At 39.3% G+C, this 22,950-nt stretch overlaps 1 protein-coding gene across 1 annotated transcript in view; it reads left to right on the forward strand.

Annotated features, from left to right (window-relative positions):
• Positions 1 to 11,021: 11,021 nt before the first annotated feature.
• Positions 11,022 to 22,950, forward strand: part of clvs2 (clavesin 2) — a 52,293-nt gene continuing 40,364 nt past the window's right edge. Inside the window, exons 1-2 of the mRNA XM_050058964.1 lie at positions 11,022 to 11,411; positions 15,053 to 15,227. Of these exons, the coding sequence (XP_049914921.1) occupies positions 11,023 to 11,411; positions 15,053 to 15,227 (564 nt within the window). The 5' untranslated portion in view covers position 11,022. The remainder of the gene's footprint in view (positions 11,412 to 15,052; positions 15,228 to 22,950) is intronic.

Below are 22,950 nucleotides of genomic sequence, written 5' to 3' on the forward strand. Positions count from 1 at the left end.
GGGAGGGGCTGTTGATGACTTGTGGGAGGAGCTGTTGATGACGCCGCACGTGCAAGCCACTGGCGATGGATAAACAGGAAACAGCTGATAGCAGGAATTAGGGAGCAGCTAGTAGCAAGAGGGAAACGCAAACCTGACAGACACTACAGTAAAGATGAGCAACTGGGGAGACAAGGAATTGCACGCCCTCCTTGTCCTCGCAAACGATGACGGTGAAGGACGGGCCGACTTACGAGAGAATCGCTGAATGACTGACCTGCCGCGGCTTCCCTCCCACGTCACTGGTTACGCCACACGCTGAGCTACACGTTTTGTTACTTGCTCACGCCCCCCATTGCCCCGAAAAAGGCGCATTCTGTATAAACAAAAGTAGGTAGGCGGCATTTTGCTGCACTCCCCGATTTTTTATTTATTTATTTATTTATTTTTTATATACTGAAAAAAGACTGATTGGGCATTCATGCAAATTTGCACAACTCCTATCTAAAAAGGGTTTAAGATGATGATTTTATACCCAGTATTTATAATTACGATTTTTTTCTAGACATTTTATTAACTTTTATTGCAATTTATTTTGATTGTATGATCTATGGAGACATTGCTGATACCACTAAGCAGACTGTGGTTAAAACATTTACCTTAAGACATTTTGCTCCCTTTTACAAACAATATGCCAATGGACCAACACGTACATGTAAACTAGACATCTAAGAAACTTTAGCCTTTTGTTACAAAGCATCATTGGGCTACTACAAAGAAATTTAATAGTCCTACCTTCCATCGTATATGCCTGCCACCTGAGGACACTTGCAGTCTTGAAGAATGAAGATGTTCCTGTGTGTCCCTCATGAGTGAGCTCAGCATGGGGGAACAGGTGTGACTTAACTGTACTGTAGCTGCAAGACTGGACTCTGTATCACCCATCTGTCATGATGTCCTCCTTCTGAGCCTGTTGGTTTAGGAGTTAGAAGTTGGATGGAAAAGTTCCTTACTTGTCACACAGTCCAAAACAACAAATCATCTTTGCATGATTGTCACAGCATGATAAAACTCAACAGCCCTGCTTATAGCTAGTATTAATCAATATATCCAGTATAATGAGTCCAACCCATCTCCAACTGTCTAACGTTAGTGCCTCCAATCTGTTCCTACACATGCCATGATCAACTGAACTAAATTTAGCCCTGTTTTAACCGATATTTCTTGGACACGCCTTTAAACAGCTTTTTGTCTCAAAACGACTTTTACTTAACAAAAGAAGTTCCTTTAAACAAACTTTAAAGAAATACCTCACCTGCAAAATGATCATTTGTATATCAGTTACCACGTTACCATGAATTTGTCGGGAAAACTTTATTTTTATCTCATGCCTCTACAGTGAAGGGAGAATCCAAAAAATGCGAACATTTTTTTGTGAACTGAAGTAAACAGGGCCCACATTTAACGGTAAAACACATGAATCTTTGCAAAATCATTATTTAGAACTCATCAGTATAAACAGTCTCATGCATGGCTGAGTTTTGCTGTTGTTAAACGTGGGCCACCTATACTTCGTTTCATGAATGTTTGACTTTTTTGGATTCTCCGCTCACTGTGGAGGGACGCAAGAAAACAAAGTTTTATTCATGAATTTAAGAGAACAGGTGGTAAGTATATTGATAAATAAATCGTCATTTTGCGAGTGAACTATTCTTAAGATTGTCGCTTGTTTCTACAACAGTTTGATTTGCTTGATTTAGAGCCACAATGTGCATCAATCCATCAAAGCAGGACTTTTTTCACCAAACTTACTGAGCCTAACCCAAATTTTGTCCCTTCTTCTTCGTCTCCTCCCTGAACAGACTGGCCATATTGCAAAGAGATGCAACAAGTAATATTCCTCTGAGGGGAATCCAGGAGGTTAATCTGACTTTTAAAACTTAATCCCTCTGTTCTTTCCTCAATCCATCCATCCCTCTATCCTTCCCTCTATCCAGGACTCCCACAGGATCCTCTAGCCCACCCTGCCACCCCTGCCTGCTCTGTTTGCAGGGTCATTGAGTTTGCCCTCAGAGAGCTTTGTACAGGAAGAGAGGGGTAGAGGGGTGTGGCATGTTGACCAGTGTCTTTGATCACTATGGGGGTTGCAACCCCTTTTATTCCACCTGATCAACACTGTACTGACCTCGTGGTCCGACCCCCAGTGGAGAAACAACTGCATATGGGGCTCAGGGAAGGTGCACTGGGAAAGCTGTCTTTCCCACCTTTTTTCCCTGGACTATGAATCCCTCGTTTAATTAGAATTCCATGTTGACATTGTTTAAATTTTCCCATTTTTGTGACATGTTTCCAGCTGCAAGTGCCAAGCCAGTCATCAGATGTTATGAAACCATACATCAGTATAAATAGAAATAGAAAGGATTATCAAATTCCTCATTTAAAAACAATTATTATATCAGCAAATGTTTTATTGTTGTTGTTGCCAGACAGTTATCTCTTTTATTTTCCCCACCTCTTTACATCAAAACATTTCAAAACTGTGTGTAATGTGTTAAAGGCAACACTGTACAAATAACACATTGCAGTATGAAGACAACAAATGTGTGCAATTTGCAAAATGTAATAATCATATAATCTGTTGCATCAATAGAATTTTTCCACTAGATAATCTTTGTCATTTGGGTGAAATCACAGTTGAAGTTTCACAAGTTGGTCTATTGACTGTATCATGCTGCCATCTGGTGTTCATTCAGCAGTGTTGCCTAGTTCTGAGTTAGTGAGGGATCCTTTCAGTCATTGACTGTCAATGGAGAACAATATCAAAGTTATAAATAGTTGTTCAATTATTACAAGACATAATATTCTGGTAGACAATTTGTTTATAACAGTTGTTTTCCTCCATACAGTCATAAAAAGTAGAATATGACTACATCCATTTTGGAGGAAAAGTACAGTATTTGCTTTAATTTGGTACGTTTATTTCATTTCTGTTCATAAATATAAAATGTTTAAACTATACATACATTCTACCAGGTTTTGGATATTAAGTCAATCATTTCAGTTCATACATTGCTGTGTAATTATGTTATTTCTTTTTTTGATTACTTTAAATTTAAATAATTATGTGCAACAGCGAAAACAATCAGGTTGCATGATCTTACACATACATTGCACACATAATTACAAAATTACATCATCACAAGTTCTTCATGTTGCTGTCTCTGTCAAAAAATAGTTTTAGGTAAATTGCAGTTATGCCACATTGACCAGCAGAGAGCGTCATCGTGCCTCAAGTGTTTGGTTCTGTATCCTGGCAGACAGAAGACAGTTACAATTTAAGTTTTCAGTTCTCTCTGTGGTGTGTCTGCATGTTCTAGCTGTTCTCTTTGTTTCATCCAAAGTCAGATAAATTGAGGTTGAATCTAAATCACCTTTCTATTTGCAGGATTTTTTGCCTGCTAAATGTAAGAAGAAGGATCTGTGCACAGTCCCATCGTGTGCTGGTAGAAGCCTCAGCACCTGGGTACATTAGTAATGTTTAAGACAAGAAAAGAGTAACTGTGCCTTGTTGGCAAAATATACATATGTCAGGTTTCTAATGTCCCACCATCACATTTCATAAATCCCCTTTTATACAAACCGTTCCCCATAGCCCTGTGATAAGATAAGATAAGAGATAAGATAAACCTTTATTGATCCCATAATTGAGAAATTCCAGTGTTACAGCAGTCAAGGAGAAAGTCAGATTAAAGATTTCAAATTTAAACTTAAAAAACTTAAATAACTAGGCATGCAAATAAGTACAAAAAATACAAGAGACAGCGATAAATATCAATAACAATAATAATAATAATAATAAAAATAATAGGAAGTGGATAATAATGAGCAGCAGTGAATGAAAATGACCAGTAGATAAGGTGCAAGTGATTGTATGTGCAAAAACAGTAGACTGCTGTGGTGTCCATATAATCTCAAGAACTTTTTTAGCTATACAAAAGGGTACCAGGATGCACCTGTCCAGGGCAAACCTGTAAAGGCTAAGTGGTTACAGATAATGGCTGAATGGATGAAATGATTCGCCTTGATTTTTAAAAAAAGATCTGAGAAGATTTGGGATTTGCAATCAGTGGCCAGTTTATTAGGTACACCTGGCTGAAACAAAGCAGTCTAATACAACAGTCCTGCATTAAAGAGGAAAAAAATAGGGAGTGCTGCACTGGGTTAAAGTTCTGTGTAGGTAGTTTTGAAAGAATCAGGTGCTCTTCAAGGATGGGGCAAATAGTCACATAAAGATAAAAAACGACGACTGGCCAGCTCACTCATTGTAAAAGTCCATAGTACGGGCAGGCAATCGGAAAAAATGCATCCAAGGCACTCTGACTTTAGTTAAAAAATCTTTATTAATACATGGATAAACCAACGCATTTCGACTAGAAAGTCTTCATCAGGGTGTGAGTCCTGCATAGAATTCTCCCTTAATGAAGGCTATATTGTGCAATTCTTGTTGTTTTAGAAAGGTTTTGATCCAAATGATACATTTTTGGGATGCAGGTGATGTTAAACTGTACTGCATTATACTGACAGGTGTCTCTGTTATTTTGTTTATCCCATTTAATAAACAAAAATTGAAGTGCAAAACTTTTGGTTTTGCTCACATTTTGCATTTACAGTTTTAAGTTGAATAGCTAATTCTTTTTTTTTTTTGCACACAATGGATGCATTTCTCTCAAATTTTGGTAGCATATTAATTAAAATTGATGTTAGTAAGCACTTTTCTTTTTCCAAGATAATCCATCCACCTGACAGAAGTAGCATAATAATAATAAAAGGTCCCTCTAATATGTGCAGTTCTGTCATACAACATAATGCCACATATGTCACAAGTTTCGAGGCATTGGCATGCTGACTGTACAAATGTCCACCAGAGCTGTTGCCCCCGAACTGAATATAAATTTCACTGCCATTAGCAGTCTCAGATGTTGTTTCTGTGGATCTAGCAGTATATCCAACCGGCCACACAACCACAGACAGCATGTAACCACACCAGCCCAGGACCTCCACCTCCAGCGCTGTCACCTGCAAGATCATGTGAGACCAGCCACCTGAACAGCTGATGCAACAGCTAGTTTGAGACAATAGGCAACACCAGACATGTCACCCGTTGAGCATGTTTGGGATTCTCTGGACCAGTGTATACGACACTGTGTTCCAATTCCATCCAATACCTTCAGCCATTGAGGAAGAGTGGGCCAACATTTTGCAGGCCACAGCCAACAACCTGATCAACTTTCTGTGGAGGAGATGTGTCGTACTGCATGATGCAAAGGCAAGTGGTGGTCACACTACATACTGACTGATTCTTTGGGTTTCTGTGGTGTTAGTCATATGAAATCCGAATTAATTTCTTTGCTCATTTTAGAGTGGCATTTTATTGTGACCAAGGCACACATGTGTAGTAATCATGCTGTTTAATCAGCACCTTGATATGCCACACCTGTCAGGTGGGTGGATTGTCTTGCAAAAAGGACAAGTGCTCACTTACACAAGTTTGAACCAATTTGCAACCAAAATTAGAGAGAGAAATATATCAATTGAGAACATAAAAAAGTCTTAGCTCTTTGACTTGAACCTGTGAAAAATGGCAGTAAAAACAAAAGTGTAGTATTATCTACATATATGTAATTGAGCTAAGTAGCAGTGAATAGTGGGTAAGGCCTTTTCTATGTAGGGGAATAAGTAGCAGACAATAAATCAATGACCAAATAAAAAGTATGACACCTCTGACGGAAGATCCAGGACAGTTTATGTTGTGCTGCAGAGTCAACAGATCCTCAGACTCCCTGAGCCCACTGGACGTCCTCATGTTAACTCCGGTTGTTCAGTTGTCTTTTGTTAATCAGCCATCCAGCCCCTCAGAGACTAAAAGCCAAATCAAAGAAGCACTCCAGACAATGACAGCTGCGCCAATGAAAACCAGAGGTAATTTCCAATGCATGTCCACAATTCACTTAAATCGCTCCGACACCGGTCCATCAGAGCTGTGGGCAATTATTGCAACCCCCCTGTCTCCCCTGGGACCCTGTTACTTTCTCTCTAGCCCCCCTGCATTCAGGATATGCCTCTTTCCCCACCCCCACTGCCAAGATATTATCTAATGCTGGTTTTTACCTACAGGCAGAAATGCATAGGTGGCATGACAATATACATACACCAATATATACACCACTACAGGCAGCACGTGTCTTTAAATTATTGAGAAACATTAAGGGGAAAAAAAAAGAAAATGGCCAGAGCATCATAACGTGCTTGGCTCTGCTCTGTTGTGAGTGGGAGGCCATTACTTTTGTGTTTAATTCAGTGGGAAATTTGCTCACTGACAAATTAATTCAGCATTTAAAGCATTGTGCTCTCGCTGCACTCTAAAAAATAATTTGTAAGAGCCATTCTTTATTCTGATTTTTTTACACTAATTTATTTTTATAAATGTAGAGAATTCATGGATAGATGTTTTAACTGTCACCTCAACATCACCAAACATTTTAAAATAAATATATTTCACCTTGTGTTTATTTTTTTCATTTCAAGTTTTGCTTCCTATACAATACTTGTGCGTTAAAAGTGTTAAACAAATGCATTTTTTCTTCTTGTCCATTTAACTTTCTTTAATGACGAATTTATAGTCGAAAAAAAGGTCAAAAACGTGTTTCATCGTATAACAGTTATTAAATGAACATAAGACAAATCACAAAAGGCAAAAGCTGTTCCCTTTTCATAAAAAACATTATATAAAATAAGAATGCCACACAACAAGTGAGTACTAGCATGGTTACAAAGAAAAGAAGAGCTCCTGGCTACAGGATATTTTGTCCCAGAAAATTCACACCCAGTGAACTCACTTCTTTGATTTGTTTGTTACAAGTTTGTACACCAAACTGATTTAGTGGACAGCAGTGAAGGTAACTGAGCTGCACGGCACATGTATTGCTCACCACTTAGCCATGGGGAGTGACACAGTGAACCACGAGAGAGATAAGTAGGCGGATACAATAGAAATTAATTCAGCATGTTTAAGTGCAGCTGCCTGGTCACCAGTGAGCAGGTGCCACCCCCACCCGCCTCCATCCATCCATCCCTTCATCTATACGCCCCTCCATTTCATCCATGTAGCTACACTTTGTTTGACATGCTTTAATAAATCATCCTGTTTTATTGTATGAATTATGACCTCGTGGTGCCAGTTCAAGATGATGGTGATGGTGATGGTCCATCCCTCCATCTCTCCATCTTAGGCTACGAACACTTGGCCCTCCTCTTCCGCTTAATCCCTTCAACAGTTCTTTTGTCATGTTAACCCTCCATCTCCATGCAGAGGCAGACTTGACCATCAGGCAAAAACAACGCCTGTCTTGGGCCCATTCACTAACAGAAATGGACCCCCAAAAGCATATGCTAAAAAAAATAGAGGAAAAAAAGATTAATGTGCATCTGCAAGAGACAGTCTTTCAGTTGGCTAACACTGAGAGCATTTTAAGGAAATCTTGGGGATTTAATGACCCATAGAGGAATTTAAAAGCTATAATTAAACAGAAATGACTTTCAAGAGATTTTAAAGTCTTTTTTTCGATGTGTTGGACAAAATATCTTTACATTTTTTTATGTTTTGAGGCCAAAATATGAAATCAAACTGAAATATAATTAAAGGATTCAGTACTTTTTTTCATAGCAGTGTAAACAAGGCTTTGAAACATCATTTAAAGTGTCATGCATGCAAATAGAATTTACAGAAAACATTGAATAATTTAGTTAATATATGAATGAGAAGACATTTTAAAAAAGTCATGATTTTTTTTTTGGTGGCCAATCAAAACGTTCTAAGTGGTAGGTTTGTCATCAGTGTTACAGCCTTTAACCTTTATACAGTGACATAAAGTCAGTGATGTTGATCATCATATCCTAAATATGCAATAAACCTTTTCATCCATCACTCTTTGATCTACAAATCACCAAATCAGGCCTTAATGTTTGCATCTAGTAATCCATTACAGATCATAAACTTTAATTCAGTCCGTGTTTCTTAACTTACTGAGGATATATTAAAACGGCCATGGATCGATTACTGAACAGGCCTATCGGAGTAAAGTGTCAGGGGACCCTGTTCATCTGCAAAATGGCACTCAAATTACCAATTACCAACCTCAAAGAGACTCAAAATGACCACAAAGGGGCACAAGAAGACCACAAAGAGATGCAGCGGAACTACAAAGAGACACAAAACAACCACAAAAAGACATAAAACCACCAAAGAAAACATACATACACCTCAAAAACACAAATATACCTAAAAATATACAAAATGACTTCAAAGAGATGCAATAGAACAACAAAAACAACACAAAATGACTACAAAAATATGCAAAAGACCTAGAGACACAAAACATCTACAAAGAGACAAAAATGACCAAAGAAAATACAAATATACCAGAAAAAAGGCACAACATTACTTCAAAAAGACCCAAATAACTACAAAGAGACACAAAATGAATGAAGACACAAATATACCTAGAAAACACACAATGACTGACAAGAAGAGATGCAAAAGAATTACAGACACAAACTGGCTACAAAGAGACAAAAACAATGACAAAGAGGTGCAAAGGATCTACAGAGAGACACAATGTGAGTACAAAGAGACAAAAAATGACCCAAAAAAACCAAACAAATATACTTCAAAGAGACACAAAATGACTACAAAGACATGCAAAAAAACTACAGAGACACAAAACGACAACAAAAAGAGACAAAGCCAACCAAAGAAAACACAAATACCCCAGAGACACAAAATGACCAAAGAAGACACAAATATACCTTAAAAAAACCCAAAATGACTTCAAAGAGATGGAAAAGAACTACAGAGACACAAAGTGACTACAAAGAAACACATAATGACCAAATAAATTTACAAATATACTTCAGAGGGACACAAAACAACTACAAAGAGATGCAAAGGATCTAAAAAGAGAACCAAACCAACCAAGAAAGACACAAATATACCTCAAAGAGACACAAAAAACGTCAGAGAGACTCAAAGAGACTGCAAAGAGATTCAAAGGAACTACAAAGAGACACAAAATGACCAAAAATGACACAAATATACCACAAAGAGACACAAAATTACTACAAAGAGATGCAAAAGATCTACAGAAACACAAAGTGACTACAAAAAACACAAAATGACCTAATACATTGACAAATATACTTCAAAGAGACACAAAACAACTACAAAGAGATGCCAAGAATCTAAAAAGAGACACAAAACAACCAAGAAAGACACGAATATACCTCAAAGAGACACAGAAAGACTTTAAAGAGACTCAAAGAGAATACAAAGAGATTCAAAGGAACTACAAAGAGACACAAAATGACCAAAGAAGACACAAATATACCACAAAGAGACACAAAACAAACAAATAAAGAGGCAAAACCACTGCACAGTCTGTGTCTTGCCCCTGTGTTTGAGAGATGGTGGGGCCTTTTGCATATCTGTGCCCAGGGGCCCATTGTCTCACAATCCGCCCCTGTGAACAGTGGGAACAAATGTACTCAACAATCTAAAACTATGTAACATGTAGTTAATTTTTTTTCCACAAAAATGTCTAAAATGAAAATATATAGGATTTAGGAGCTAAAATCTGTAAACACATGGTCCTTTATGGGACAATAGGGAAGGACAAGGGTGAAATTGAGGCCCCCTAATTTTGCCTCAGGCCTCCAGATCCCAGAGTCCACCCCCATCTTCATGCCTCCACCCTTCATCTTATAGCTCTCCTCCCTTCACCCCTGTCCATGTGAGTTGCCTCCCCTCTCCTCAGCATCCTCTCTCCACCCCTCCAGCCACTCTCCCCCTTCACACTTTCGTTTTCTGGCCTCTACAGCTATTCTCCATCCTTCTGCCACCAATTGCCCTCGCTCCCTGCATCCCTTTTCATATCTGTTGCCTTTTCATCTCACACTCCACCCCCTCCTCCCACCACCACCTCCTCCTCCCCTCCCTTTCCCCCCCGCCGGTGGCGTCCATACACCGACCGGAGCACAGACTCTCATGTTGTCAGTCACTTTCCCAGCGAACAGACGGCGGCAGCAACAGCAGCAGCAGGAGGAGCGGAGACGGTAATCCCCCCCAGTCCAACCCACCCCTTTCCAAAAACCCAGAAACCGGTGGCAAAACCTCGCGGGACACCTGTGCTGCCGGATACCCCCCTTTTTTTTCTGGAGGCTTTGTGAAACACGATTTAAGATCTAAATTCACGCCCAAATGTGTGGATGGTGAAGATGAGCAGCAGTGGCGATTAAGACGGGGATGTAGACGCGGAAACAAGCGGCCAAATCTGCCTCGATTGACGGTGACGGAGCGGTCGGCGGCACCACCACCAGCAGCAGCACCAGCAGCATCAGTCGGTCGGCGGATGGAGATGCGTTGTGAAGGCGGAGGGATGATGATGATGATGATGATGATATAGCAGGTGCTGCAGGGTCGTGCCGCATTGCCTGGCCGCCGCGAGCGACGCCGGGGAGACGGTGATGCTGTCGTCGTCATTGTGTCACAGAAAGAGAGAGAAAGAGAGGAGAGGCTTTGACATGGAGGGAAGCGGCTGTGTGTCGGCTCCGAGCTCAGGCCGCCCGGATCAGCAGGTTGGATGTACCGCCTGAAGCCTGGAGGACCTGAGTCATGATATACATGGTGGAAAAATTACAATAAAGTTGCATTCTTTGTGATGGAATTGAAATGTCTCTGTGCGTAAAAGTGCATGGCCCATATGTTGATAATGCACAGGAGCATCACAGCAGCAGCGTCTGTGCCAGTTCAGGGTGGATTACGTCTACAGAGCAGCAGGCCTCCATCTGAAGTGAGCTTCTGATCAGGGAACCATAAAGAAAAAGCATTTCATACACTTAACCCTGTTGCTGGAGGTAACTATTTATTCTGTTGTTTCACTGGAAGCTGCTGTGCTGTGGTCCCCCGTGGAGGGACAGCTGTTGCAAAAGATGACTCACTTACAGGCTGGCCTCTCTCCAGAGACCCTGGAGAAGGCCAAGGTGGAGCTGAAGGAAAACCCGGAGACTTTACACCAGGACATCCAGGAGGTCCGGGACATGATCATCACCCGGCCGGACATCGGGTTCCTCAGGACAGACGACGCGTTTATCCTCAGATTCCTCCGGGCGAGGAAATTCAACCACTTCGAGGCGTTTCGGCTGCTGGCACAGTATTTTGAGTACCGACAGCAGAACCTGGACATGTTCAAGAACCTGAAAGCGACGGACCCAGGCATCAAACAGGCCCTGAAGGACGGGTTCCCTGGGGTGCTCTCCAATCTGGACAGATACGGCAGGAAAATACTGGTCCTGTTCGCAGCCAACTGGGACCAGAGCAGGTAATAAAGAGGCAGAGGGTTGGGGCTGGTGGCGATGAGGCTGCCAAGTCTGTGCTTAGGTTATCTGATCAGACATATAAAGAGAAACACATAAAGAATAAAGAAGAGGCAGTGTTATAAAGTCCACTATAACTCAGTGGAGTCTGGTTTATGGAGCTGTCCATTCAGCACCACATAATCTATTAGAAAACTACAGGACACCAACCTATCTTTCTTGTTTAATCAGCTGTAAGGCAAAACACACTACATGACCAAAAGTATGTGGACACCCAAACACAGACTATAATCTGCTGTTAAAACCGCCTCTGGTTTTAGTTTTGCCACCAGATGTTGAACCTGCTGCAGGGATTTGCTCCCCTTCAGGCACAAGAGCATTAGTGAGGTCCAACACTGATGCTATGTGATACAGTCTGGCTCACAGTTGGCTTTCCAGTTCCAGTTCAGGTGTTGGATGGGGTTGAGGTTAGGGGTCTGTGCAGGCCAGTCAAATTCTTCCATACCAAACTGAGAGAAGACAAGTCAGTTTTATTTATAGCCCAAATCACAAAATTTGCCTCAAATAGCTACGCCACAAAATACCCATTACAGTGGAGATAAGGAGACCTCAGGAAGAGCAAAAGAGGAGGAATACTTCCTCCAGGTCAAAGGTGTTGTATGTCAACAGAAAGAACAACAAATGACAAAATTAAAACCACTTCTTTATGAACCTGGCTTTATTCGCATGGGCATTACCGTGTTGAAATAAACTGTTACCCCAAAGCTGGAAGCACACTATCGTATAAAACACCAGTTACCAACCTGGGGGTCCTGACCCCCACTTGGGTCACCAAAGCTTCATAGGGGGTCACAAGGCCTTCTTGATTTTAGGGGGTCTAAGAAAACCTAAAAAAACAACAACAACAAAAAACCAATACAGTAGGCCTATATCTCAGCATTTTATTCATTTTTTGTAGAGAAAACTAAATAAAATGTACTTTTAAAATTTGAATTATTATTGAATAAAAATAATAAATAATAAAAAGTATTTAAAACAGACAGAGTATCATATAAAAGTTCATAAAAATATCAGGAAAGCTCATCTCTGATGCAATATTCACAAGTAATCATCTGCTCAGAATCCATCCAAACTGCTTGTTTTACACAAACTTCCTGCCAGTGACTTTAAGTAGTTTCACCTTCACATGATTTTCTCCACTTCAAAATAATTTAGAGGATGAAAGTACCTCGATTAACAAAAAAAAAACACACACACATTAAGGAAAAGTCATAAAAACACATTAAATTTGTGTAGCAGTAGTAGCAGACCACCAAGATGAACTGTTGGGCCACTGCACATTCAGACAGTCCACTGCTGATACGTTTCTCTCTCATTAAGTAGCTCCAGTCTGCAGTGACTGGATCAGGGTTGGCTAAGGTTAAAGGTAGAAAAAGGGCCATTAGATAGGGACATGATTTAATTTGGCTTCAATAAAAGGATCGGACCTGGTTAGTGTTTGTGTAACTGGAGTTCATAGAGATTTTGACCTTTTTGTCACCACATAATTCAATCCAGAAACATCGGATTATCCAGACAAAGTGCCATTTGGCCTGATTATAGTGTTGTATATCTGATAAAAAAAAATTCCATAGTGCAGCCATCTTACTCTGTTATTACTGATCTAGAAAACAGACACTCCATAGGCTACAACAAAATCATTATGTAATAGGGAACAAAGTCCAATCATACGTGAATTTAATCATTAATGTTACCTCTCTGAACATGCATCAGTTTGTAAAATCTCTTTCATGTCATGCTTGTTATTCATCTCATTCTTCCTCTATTCGACAAATTTCAGAAATACTTGTAGAGCTATTCTATGGTCGGTTGAATATCCCTGCTGTAGACTCAGCTTGTGTGTGCAGTTGTTCAGACTTATGTCTACTAAGCTGCCAATTAATCACATTATAAAACATATTTATTATCGCCACAGGGAGGTAAAAGGTTTCTTGTTAGAGAATCACATAGAGGGAAAATGAAGAGGGAGACAATATAATGAGGGCAGTAGCAAACATGAAAAAACCTGACTGTTGAACAGGACATCGAAGTAAAAGCCCATGAGGATTCACTGAGGCAGCACGACAGGTAGCACCAGCAGCCGCCACTGAAAGCAATTATAACGTGCAACTAAAACAACTAGCAGATACTTTTCAGCTTCTATGCACTCTTCTCGTGACTGTAAATACCTCCGTAATGATTACCTCGGCTAAGGAGGTTATGTTTTCGGTGCAGCTTGTCTGTTTTTCAGCCAGATTACAGAAAAAACTACTGGCCTGATTTTCGTCAAACTTGGTGGAAAGGTGAAGCATGAGTCAGGGAGGAACCCATTACATTTTGGAGCGATCCAAATCATGGGGCGGATAGACAAATTCATTTTCACATTCGTTAACATTGTGAGGACATTTGGCCTTAGTGGATTCAATGTGATGCATCTTGAAATCCAGTAAAGTTCAATAGTGACAAACAGGCAGGAAGAAGCCAGGACTATGGGCCTTGGTGGAAGTCTACGTTCTTCTAATTCAAGAATAAATTACACTAAAATGAAGGTTATCAGTGATTTATACTGACAAACTCTGATTAAAAGACACTGTTTCCATCTCTTTCAATGACATTTATGATATGAGATCAATTAACGATCCTTGTCAGGGGCTGCAACTAATGGTTACTTTCAGAATTGATTTAACTTTAATTAACCTTTTGTCCTTCCTGTAAAATTAGCCTTAAACGCCCATCCAAGGCAAAGCCAAATTAAACTCAAATCTGTTTATGAACCATTAGGAGTACATGGAGTCTGACGGCTAATTTGAAATGATGCAACAGCTGTCCACAATTTTGTAATTGTTTGTTTGTTGCTGCTGTGACAGAGCCGTTGATTGTACCTGCTGTTGAGATAGTATTTTGAGTCTTTTTTATCGGAAAATATGTTGCATGGGTAATTACTTTAACACAGCAGTTGTGCCTGTTGTTGGGTTGTTGGATTGTTAACAGCTCAGCCCTTTTTAAGAGGTTAATCGGTAGAATTAAAAAAAAAGAAAAAGAAAAATGCTAACGATAGCTTCTCTCAGCCCAAATTAGCATTTTCCATAATGCTTCTTTTGTCCAACCAAACTTCAACTATCTTCAATTTTAGACTATGTACGACAGAGAAAAGCAGAATGTTTGGCATTGTGACTGACACAATTAATTAAACATCAAAATAGTTGATTAGTTTTATCGCGTAACCAAAAAATGACTTTTTGAGGCCGATATTTGAGAGTATGAAAAATGTTATTACATTATATTGGCTGACGTAACATAACTACATGGCATAAACAAACGATCTTGATACGGATGTAGCTTTTATTTTTTGTTTGAATTGTAACTAAAATACATTCTGAATCGGATATTTTACAGTTAAAAGATCAGCACCCTCTGGTGGACAATGATGAAACTAAATCACCTAAACCTGAATTTGACATTTCTGTGCTGCAGTTTCTAACTCACATACATAACCACTGGCTGATTTACCAGTCTGGCTGTAATTAATTTTTGCCAGTTGACTTAAGTACCTTAATATTCCCTCCAGTTCTCTGGCAAATAAAAAATCCTGTTCCATTTTCCCCAGATACACATTTGTGGACATACTGAGGGCGATCCTGCTGTCCTTGGAATCTATGATAGAAGATCCAGAGCTGCAGGTCAACGGCTTCATCCTCATCATCGACTGGAGTAACTTCACCTTCAAGCAGGCATCCAAACTGACTCCCAGCATGCTGCGGCTGGCCATTGAGGGGCTGCAGGTAAGACGCTCAGCTCTCAGAAGGTTTTGTTGGTGATGGTGTTGTCATGGTTGGTTTAATCTCTGTAAACAAAATTCCGCAAAGGCAAAGGGAAAAAAAATAGATTTCAGAGGCGTTCAGGTTTCCATTTGTAGTCTGTTGAGTTGAGTTGACCAATCATGTTTGGGCAGCAGGTAAACAGTCTCTTACAGTGTAAAGAGATGGAAGGTATTAGCCGAAACACAATCGCCGAACCCATCGGCTATCGTCCTATGATGATTCAGCTTTATAGCATATAGCTTTTTTATTTATTTATCTGCATTCATGGCAAATATCTGTTCAGAGATTAGTCGATTAATCACACACAAAGAGGGAGTCTTGGCTCAGATATGCGCTTGCTACACCAGATCTCTTACAGTATTGATTACTGATGCCTCAAGAGGCTTATTGCAATCAGACCAATAGCCGATAACTACAAAAATTGCGGGTGGTTAACAGCTGGGTTTGCAAAGTGTTGGACTTTGATACAAGTGTTTGTGGTTTGGTTTTCATTGCCTAAACTGAACCAAACCCTTTTTTTGGAAGTCCCTGACAAACTGTGTATGGTGTTAATGAGGTATGAGGACTAATTGGTAAAATAGTATATAAATTAACAAACATTTTACGCATCATAAACATACTGAAGCTAAAGCTAAAGTATTTTTTCTCATTTGTTGAATTGATGCCACACTGCTGTATATTGTACTAGAGCTGAGGGGATTAGTCAGTTACAGTTATCTTGGATTCTACAATGATTTTGATAACCAAAGCATTTAATAAAATGGAAATATAAAACACTCCGCTGGTTTTTGTAATTGTAATTGTAAATTTAATATCAAATTTAATGAAATATCTCTGGGTTTTGGATTGTTGGTTGGTAAAAACAAACAATCTGAAGATGTCACTTTGGGGTTTAGGAGCATGAAAATACAATACAGATTAACTGATCTTGAAAAAAATGTTAGTTGCAGCTCTACTCTATACATTTTCCCAGTATTATCATAGCATCTAGAAATCTGCAGTCTTGACCCTCAGCAGGAGTATTGTATGTTTCCTGTCAGTGCCAGTGGCAGAACAAACCTCCAGCATCCAATCTGCAGTCAAAATGTTCCACTTAAGCACAAGTCAAGCACTGTGGCAAAGCCGTGAGCTTGTTTAAGGGAATAACGACATTTCCATTCTGATTACACACTGTTGGGTGTTTTTCTTACAAGGCTCGTTTGGCAGGTGATGATGCAAAAAAAAAAAAAAAGTGATATTTTAGTGGTTGTCAGTTTGGTTTTCCTTAGTTCTCGCTTCCTCTAATGAGGGTCCAGTTTTTCTCACATGGCATGTAAAGAACAGAGAGATGAGATGTGACAGTGCTCATTGGAGTTGTATCTGCGACTGGAGGGTTTTTAAAGGCATAATGTGAAAACACATTATTCCTCTGTGTCATCAGGACACTTTTAACGTTAACTTGAGTTACATGATAAAAGTGTACAGCTGTTCNTGTGTGTGTGTGTGTGTGTGTGTGTGTGTGTGTGTGTGTGTGTGTGTGTGTGTGTGTTTGTGTCGATGTGGTGGTGTTATTGCTTTCTCAACATCCTTGTGAATCATCTGCCAATTTGTGTTGGGCTCCATTAGTCAAAGTGAAATCTAAGGGGAAGTGTTTCTAGAGGGAAGTGTTGAGTAAGATGCAGCGTGGTCAAAAAGATTATCTGATGTGCTTGTGATGGATGCCAGACTGTCAAAGTTGGATTCCTTGAATTTTACACTGGATTTGAATCCTATATTTCTGTATTAAAGCTGTCAAAATAAGAGTAGGAAATCTTATCACTGAGGGTAAAAGACAGTGATTAGATTTAAGAATTTTTTGTGTGTGTGTGTGTGTGTGTGTATTTCATCTTTTACTTTACATTTAAAGCTCCTTCACAGATACAACAAAAATGTATTCTTTTGTTATTATTGGACCTGCACAGAACCTGTTCATGGTTGTGAAGAAGGTTAAACAATAAAGCTGGATGTTAATTAATTACCGTATTACTTATTTAGTACTAAATGAAATGTGTCAAAAACTTTCAAAATACCAAAAGCAACGATATGCTACAATGTGATACAATGTGATACAATGTGATACAATGTGATACAATGTGATACGATGCAATACGAAAGGATATGATATGATACGATACGATACATTACAGTACAATACATTACTATACGTTATGATACTTTATGATACAATACCATATAACATGATAACGATATGATGCCTTACGGTATTATACAATACAATACATTACAATACAATAGGATGTGATACAATACAGTGCAGTACAATACATTACTACACATCATGATAAGTTATGATACAATACCGTGTGATACAATACAATACAGTATGATGCCTTACGATACGATATGATGCGATACAATATATTTTTTATACCCTTTGCCTTTGGAAAATTTTCCTTGGGCTCAGTGTCACTGCATTTACTACATTTTAAAGTGTTCATATGTATTGTACATACGGTCAAGTGCTGTTACTAATAACCTTAAAACAAAAACACATACCAAAAAACAAACAGACGTATTGCTAGCACCATGTGTCCGGACATTGAGATCGTTATTTAGGGAATATGGGGAATTTAGCAAGCTGTTACAGGGCTATATTCACCTATTTAACATTGAGAGGGAACATTTTCACTCCACACCCTCTGCAACTCAACCTTCCAGGAGGGTCTATATTGGCTATATTAACCATTTTAGAGCTTTTTAAAACAAAAATCTTAAACCAGGATTTCAAAGTGTTAATGACTGAATGTGATCTTAGGGAGTCCCCAGTATATAATATAATTACTGCATAGACCTGTTACAACGTGTAACCTTTAATTTTTGTGGAAATCAGATGAAATTTAGGCCTTGGTTCCAATATTTTTCATTGTGAGCTAAAGTAAAAAGAACAGGACAATAAATCACAGTAACCAAACCAAATATAAATAAGTGTGAGCAATATACTCTCTTTTCACTTGTCTTCCACTACACAGTAGGATTCAAATAAATACTATATTTCTACATAAGGAAGTTCACACTGGATGTGGAAGCGCCACAAAGCGTGCCAATTTTCCATGGAGTATTGCCACTTCCTTTCGGCACCCATGTTAATCAGTTGGGCTGTTCACACTGGACGTGCCGCAGCGCAGTGCTTTCCTGGCCAGCTCGCAATCTGTAGCGTCCAGCTTTAGCGTCTGGTCTATTTTTTCTGTGAGCATATCTGGCTAGAAAACCTACTGATAACCTATCATGAACGATGTAAAGAATATATTATGTATGATAATGATCTGATTCTTATAAATTATGGAATATGCATACCATGCTAACTTATTCCACATATTTGTCAGTTGTATCTAAACAGACAGTGACAGAGATGAGCAGACGCACACACATAAGCAGACAGTGACAGAGCTCCATGTGTGATTAGGAAAAACCAGAGGAGTTGAATCAGTCGCTAGCGGCCCCGGGAAATGCACTTCTGGTGTGGACGGCCAGGCGACTGCTAGTGCAACTGACGTATTGGGGCGCTTCTTCGTCCAGTGTGAACCTGGCATAAGCAGGATGCTTTGATACTTTTTCTATCTCCTCCACTTTCTGTAAGAATTACTTTTCTTGCAGTGTCAGCGCAGAGTTGAGGTGGTATGCTGGGAAAAATCTTTCACCGTTTTTATAGACTGAGGGAACAAACTGTAGACGCCAGCCAGTGCATCACTGTGACGAGTCCATATATAACACATTTCTGACGGCTCTCCAGACACAGATTAGAGCCTGAATTATTGATGGGAGCTATTAGCTGAGCCCTGAGTCATTCCCAACTGTGCAACTGCTCACGCAAATGGCTGCTCATCATTTGGTGCAGAAAACAGCAGGAGGAAGCGTAATAGGGTGATTTGATTTGATTTGACAAATAAAATGCACAAACCACATCAATAAAATCATCAAGGAGAAAATCTAACTTATTTTCCACTGGGTGGGGAACCACATTTCAAGGTGGTAATGATGTTTATTTTCCTTATTGTCAACAAATCACATTTACCAACAAGTGTGTGTTTGAGAGCCTGATATAGCTTCTTCCTCTGTGCCATAGAGCTCCATTGTTGTCCAAAAACTATTAAAGACACATCAGTGAGCCACACTGTTGCACTGGGTGACATGAACACATACTGTAGTTTATTTTGACTCAGTCCCACATACACCATCCTGCTGCCACATATACTCACTAGAGCACCAAATGTGGATTGATCCGCCGCTGAAAATAGTCCCCAACAAATACATTATTTTCTCGCCTTTCTCATTTATTTTATGAATATATTTTTTACTCCTCAGTGGGCTTGAAGCTGATAAGTCGAGGGACTAATGCATTGTTGGTTTTTATCTTCTCATGGGATTTCTTGGAAGTGTTAAAAATGTTGATTAGTTGAAATATTATAGGCTAAAGCCAGTCTCATCCTTCAAAGACGAATTTCATTTTCATTGTTGTTACATGATTAAAAAATAACAGAGAAAAAGGTCTATGGCATTCACTTCACTTGCTCAAGAAGCAGAAAACGTACAACTGCCAGAATGCACTGCGTTGTACCGGACCAATAAACACTAGCACTGGTGGCTGACGTAAAGCAAATTTGGCTGCTTTGACACAGGAAATAATATGACAGCCGGCAGGTTACAAACAATCTCAAATTACAGTTAAATTGTAAGCTCAAATATTCTGAAAACGTTTTCGGTGAGAAAACAGAAACACAGTAGCAGAATCTTGGTTCATATTTGATCACCACTGCTTAGTTTTATCTGATATCATTTTCCTCAGCCTCAGTTTTTGCCTTGAAAGAAACAGTATGGTGTCCTCCTCCTGTTCACAAGTTCTCGTATTACAGCCAAACAGTGTACTAAAATGTGTTTCTGAAGACATTTTAGACGGGAAATAGACAATACAGTGAGGTAATCGTGGTTTATATTTAATCAGCACTGCCTAGTTTTATCTTTTGATCTGAGTTCGAGAGAGAGGTACGTGGGCCTCTCTCTTGATCCGCTTTCATGCTGTTTGTGCCCACAGGTACATCTGGACGCTGGTAAGATGGAGTGAAGTTTACCACAGTTCAGCTTACCACATTGTTTATGATACAAAGCTGACTGAAAATTGACTAAGTATCCCTTTAACAATAGCAAGAAATTTTAGCTAGAAATCAAATATATTAAGATTCATGAACACAGATTTAAAATTTAAGACATGGTATGATGTAGAGCTGTGGTCAAAACATCGCACAGCTACAGCTACAACAGCAAATGTATTAATATATAGTTTTAACCCCAATTAAAAAGCCTAGCATGTTTGGTGGCTGCAAATTAAATATATATATACATACATTGCATTTGTTGCATTGCTGTGAATAAATAAATAAATAAATACATCCAACATTTATGTTTCATCCTGTGTACAGTATGCGGGAATAGTAGAGCTTGTGTCATTCCCACACACACAAACACACCCCGAGATCTAAATATTGTTAAACAGCCACAGTGAGTCACTTCAGTCTGAGCAGGTCTGGTTACAAATCTGTTAAACCAGTAAGTGTTTAAAAGCAGCTGAGTCAGACTCACCTGCAGGGCAGTCGGACAGAGTTTCTACTGTACGAGGGTTTGATGTAGTTTGATGGCTGATTTACACCGAGCACATCACTCCGTTAACATCTGTGTGCATCAGCAACTTTATATCTGATTCAGCTGCTGCTGCTGTCCTTGTTTCTCTTTGTTTCCAGAGATATTTCATCATGCTCAGTGCTGGATTCTATCTGATGTCTAAATGAACTGACGTTGTAACAAATAATAGCAATTACACTGCAAAACATACATTTTTTTTAAAAATATAAGGTTACCCACATTGTATTTGTCTTGTATAGCTTTATTGAGATTGATTTTTCTCACTTGTTTTTTATCAGCTTAAAAATGGTAACAAACTTTGAAATAAGTTAATTGTCTATTTGTGCTTGACAATTTTATCTATTCTCAATGAGGCAAAATCAGACTTCAGTATCCTAAAATTGCCGTTTTGCGTTGTAAGAAGCCAAAACCCTTTTTCGTTTTTCTATTTGTCTTCCAGTTCTGCCTGTATTGAGTCATCTCCTTGCCTTCCTTTTGTCTCGTCCTCCATGTTAATGCTGCTCAAACTGCCTCAGTTGTGATTTACTCTTTGTCATGGCAACCCTGACAGTGTGAGTTTTGAGCAAATACAAATAGCATGTAAGCCGCATGCCTTGGGATCCAAATTTGTAGCACAGTATGCTGCATGGAACAAAGCAGAAGGAAGGCTGAGAGTCAGAATCCCTGCTGTCGGCCCCCTAGAGGGTTTGATGGTTATTACACCCCCGCATACGCAACTGTTTATTTGTTTGCTGTTGTTTTTTCTTTGGATTATTTTTGGTGCATAGTCAAGTGTATAAGTCAAGATGCAGACAGGGAATGTAGGGGGAGAGATGGGGAGTTATATGCTCAGTTGAGCCTCAACAGCAGTGACACTCAAATTGCTCCATTTGTATTGAACATAGCACTATCTGTTAATGGTTTATCAGCATGATTGCATGGCATTATGCTCATTCGATTATTTTCCATTTTGAGTACAATAATGACATTTAAGTGTGAGTGTGGGGCTGGAAAACAGTTTTTGGGCATGCAAAGGGTTCATCCTCTGGGGAGTGTTAATATTTTTGGTAAATTCCAGAGCCATCAGCTTAATAAATCTTGGTAACTGATTAATCTTGGATTTAAGTCTTGGCCAGACTGCCAGTCTAAATCTATTTTTGGCACATCCAGATTAAACTGATTCTAAAGTCTGGACAGCAAAAAACCCACATGAATCCAAGCCACAGTTGTTGGTGGTTTAAAATGTGATTCCAGTTGGATTCCTATGTGTCTCAGTCTGGCCACTCTGGCTGCTCAAATTGGATTTCAAAATGTTTTTTGTGTGACATCGCTGAAGAGGAGCTTTGTTAGCTGAGCTGCGTACACAAGTACGGACTGATGAGAAAAATCTGACGCACTGGACACTATAGAAGTTAAATTTGGGGTTTTGTGATGTTATATACAACATAACCTTCTCTGGAATGTTGCATGAGAGAGACTAACCTTCTTGCACCTCTAACAAGGGCTCTGGTGTGATTGTATCCTTTCGGAAGCTATGTAATCCAGCCTTGAACTGCAGTGTCTTTTTGGAGTCTTTGTTAAATATATCCAGTATAATAATTCCAACTCTGAATGTTTTCTGAGATAATCTATTTAGCCATTTTTTCTATGTTGAAAACATGGTTGATTTTATCCTTCATTTCTCAGGCTCTGTGGCTTGGAGCTATGTGGCTAGTTGGAGCTATGTGGCTAGTTACTGACGCCACAGCAACCACATGCAGATAGGTTGGTGCTGTCTGGACACACAATTCCAATCTGATCACTTGCAAATAACAGTGCAGACATTCTGTCTTTAGGATCTGATTTGCCTGCAGTCTGAATATACAGTGGGGCAAAAAAGTATTTAGTCAGCCACTGATTTTGCAAGTTCTCCTACTTAGAAAGATGAGAGAGGTCTGTAATTTTCATCAGAGGTACACTTCAACTATGAGAGACAAAATGAAAAAAAAAATCCAGGAAATCACATTGTATGATTTTTAAAGAATTTATTTGT

This window comes from Epinephelus moara, chromosome 12 (assembly GCF_006386435.1).
Source record: "Epinephelus moara isolate mb chromosome 12, YSFRI_EMoa_1.0, whole genome shotgun sequence".
NCBI classification, from domain to species: Eukaryota; Metazoa; Chordata; class Actinopteri; order Perciformes; family Serranidae; genus Epinephelus; species Epinephelus moara.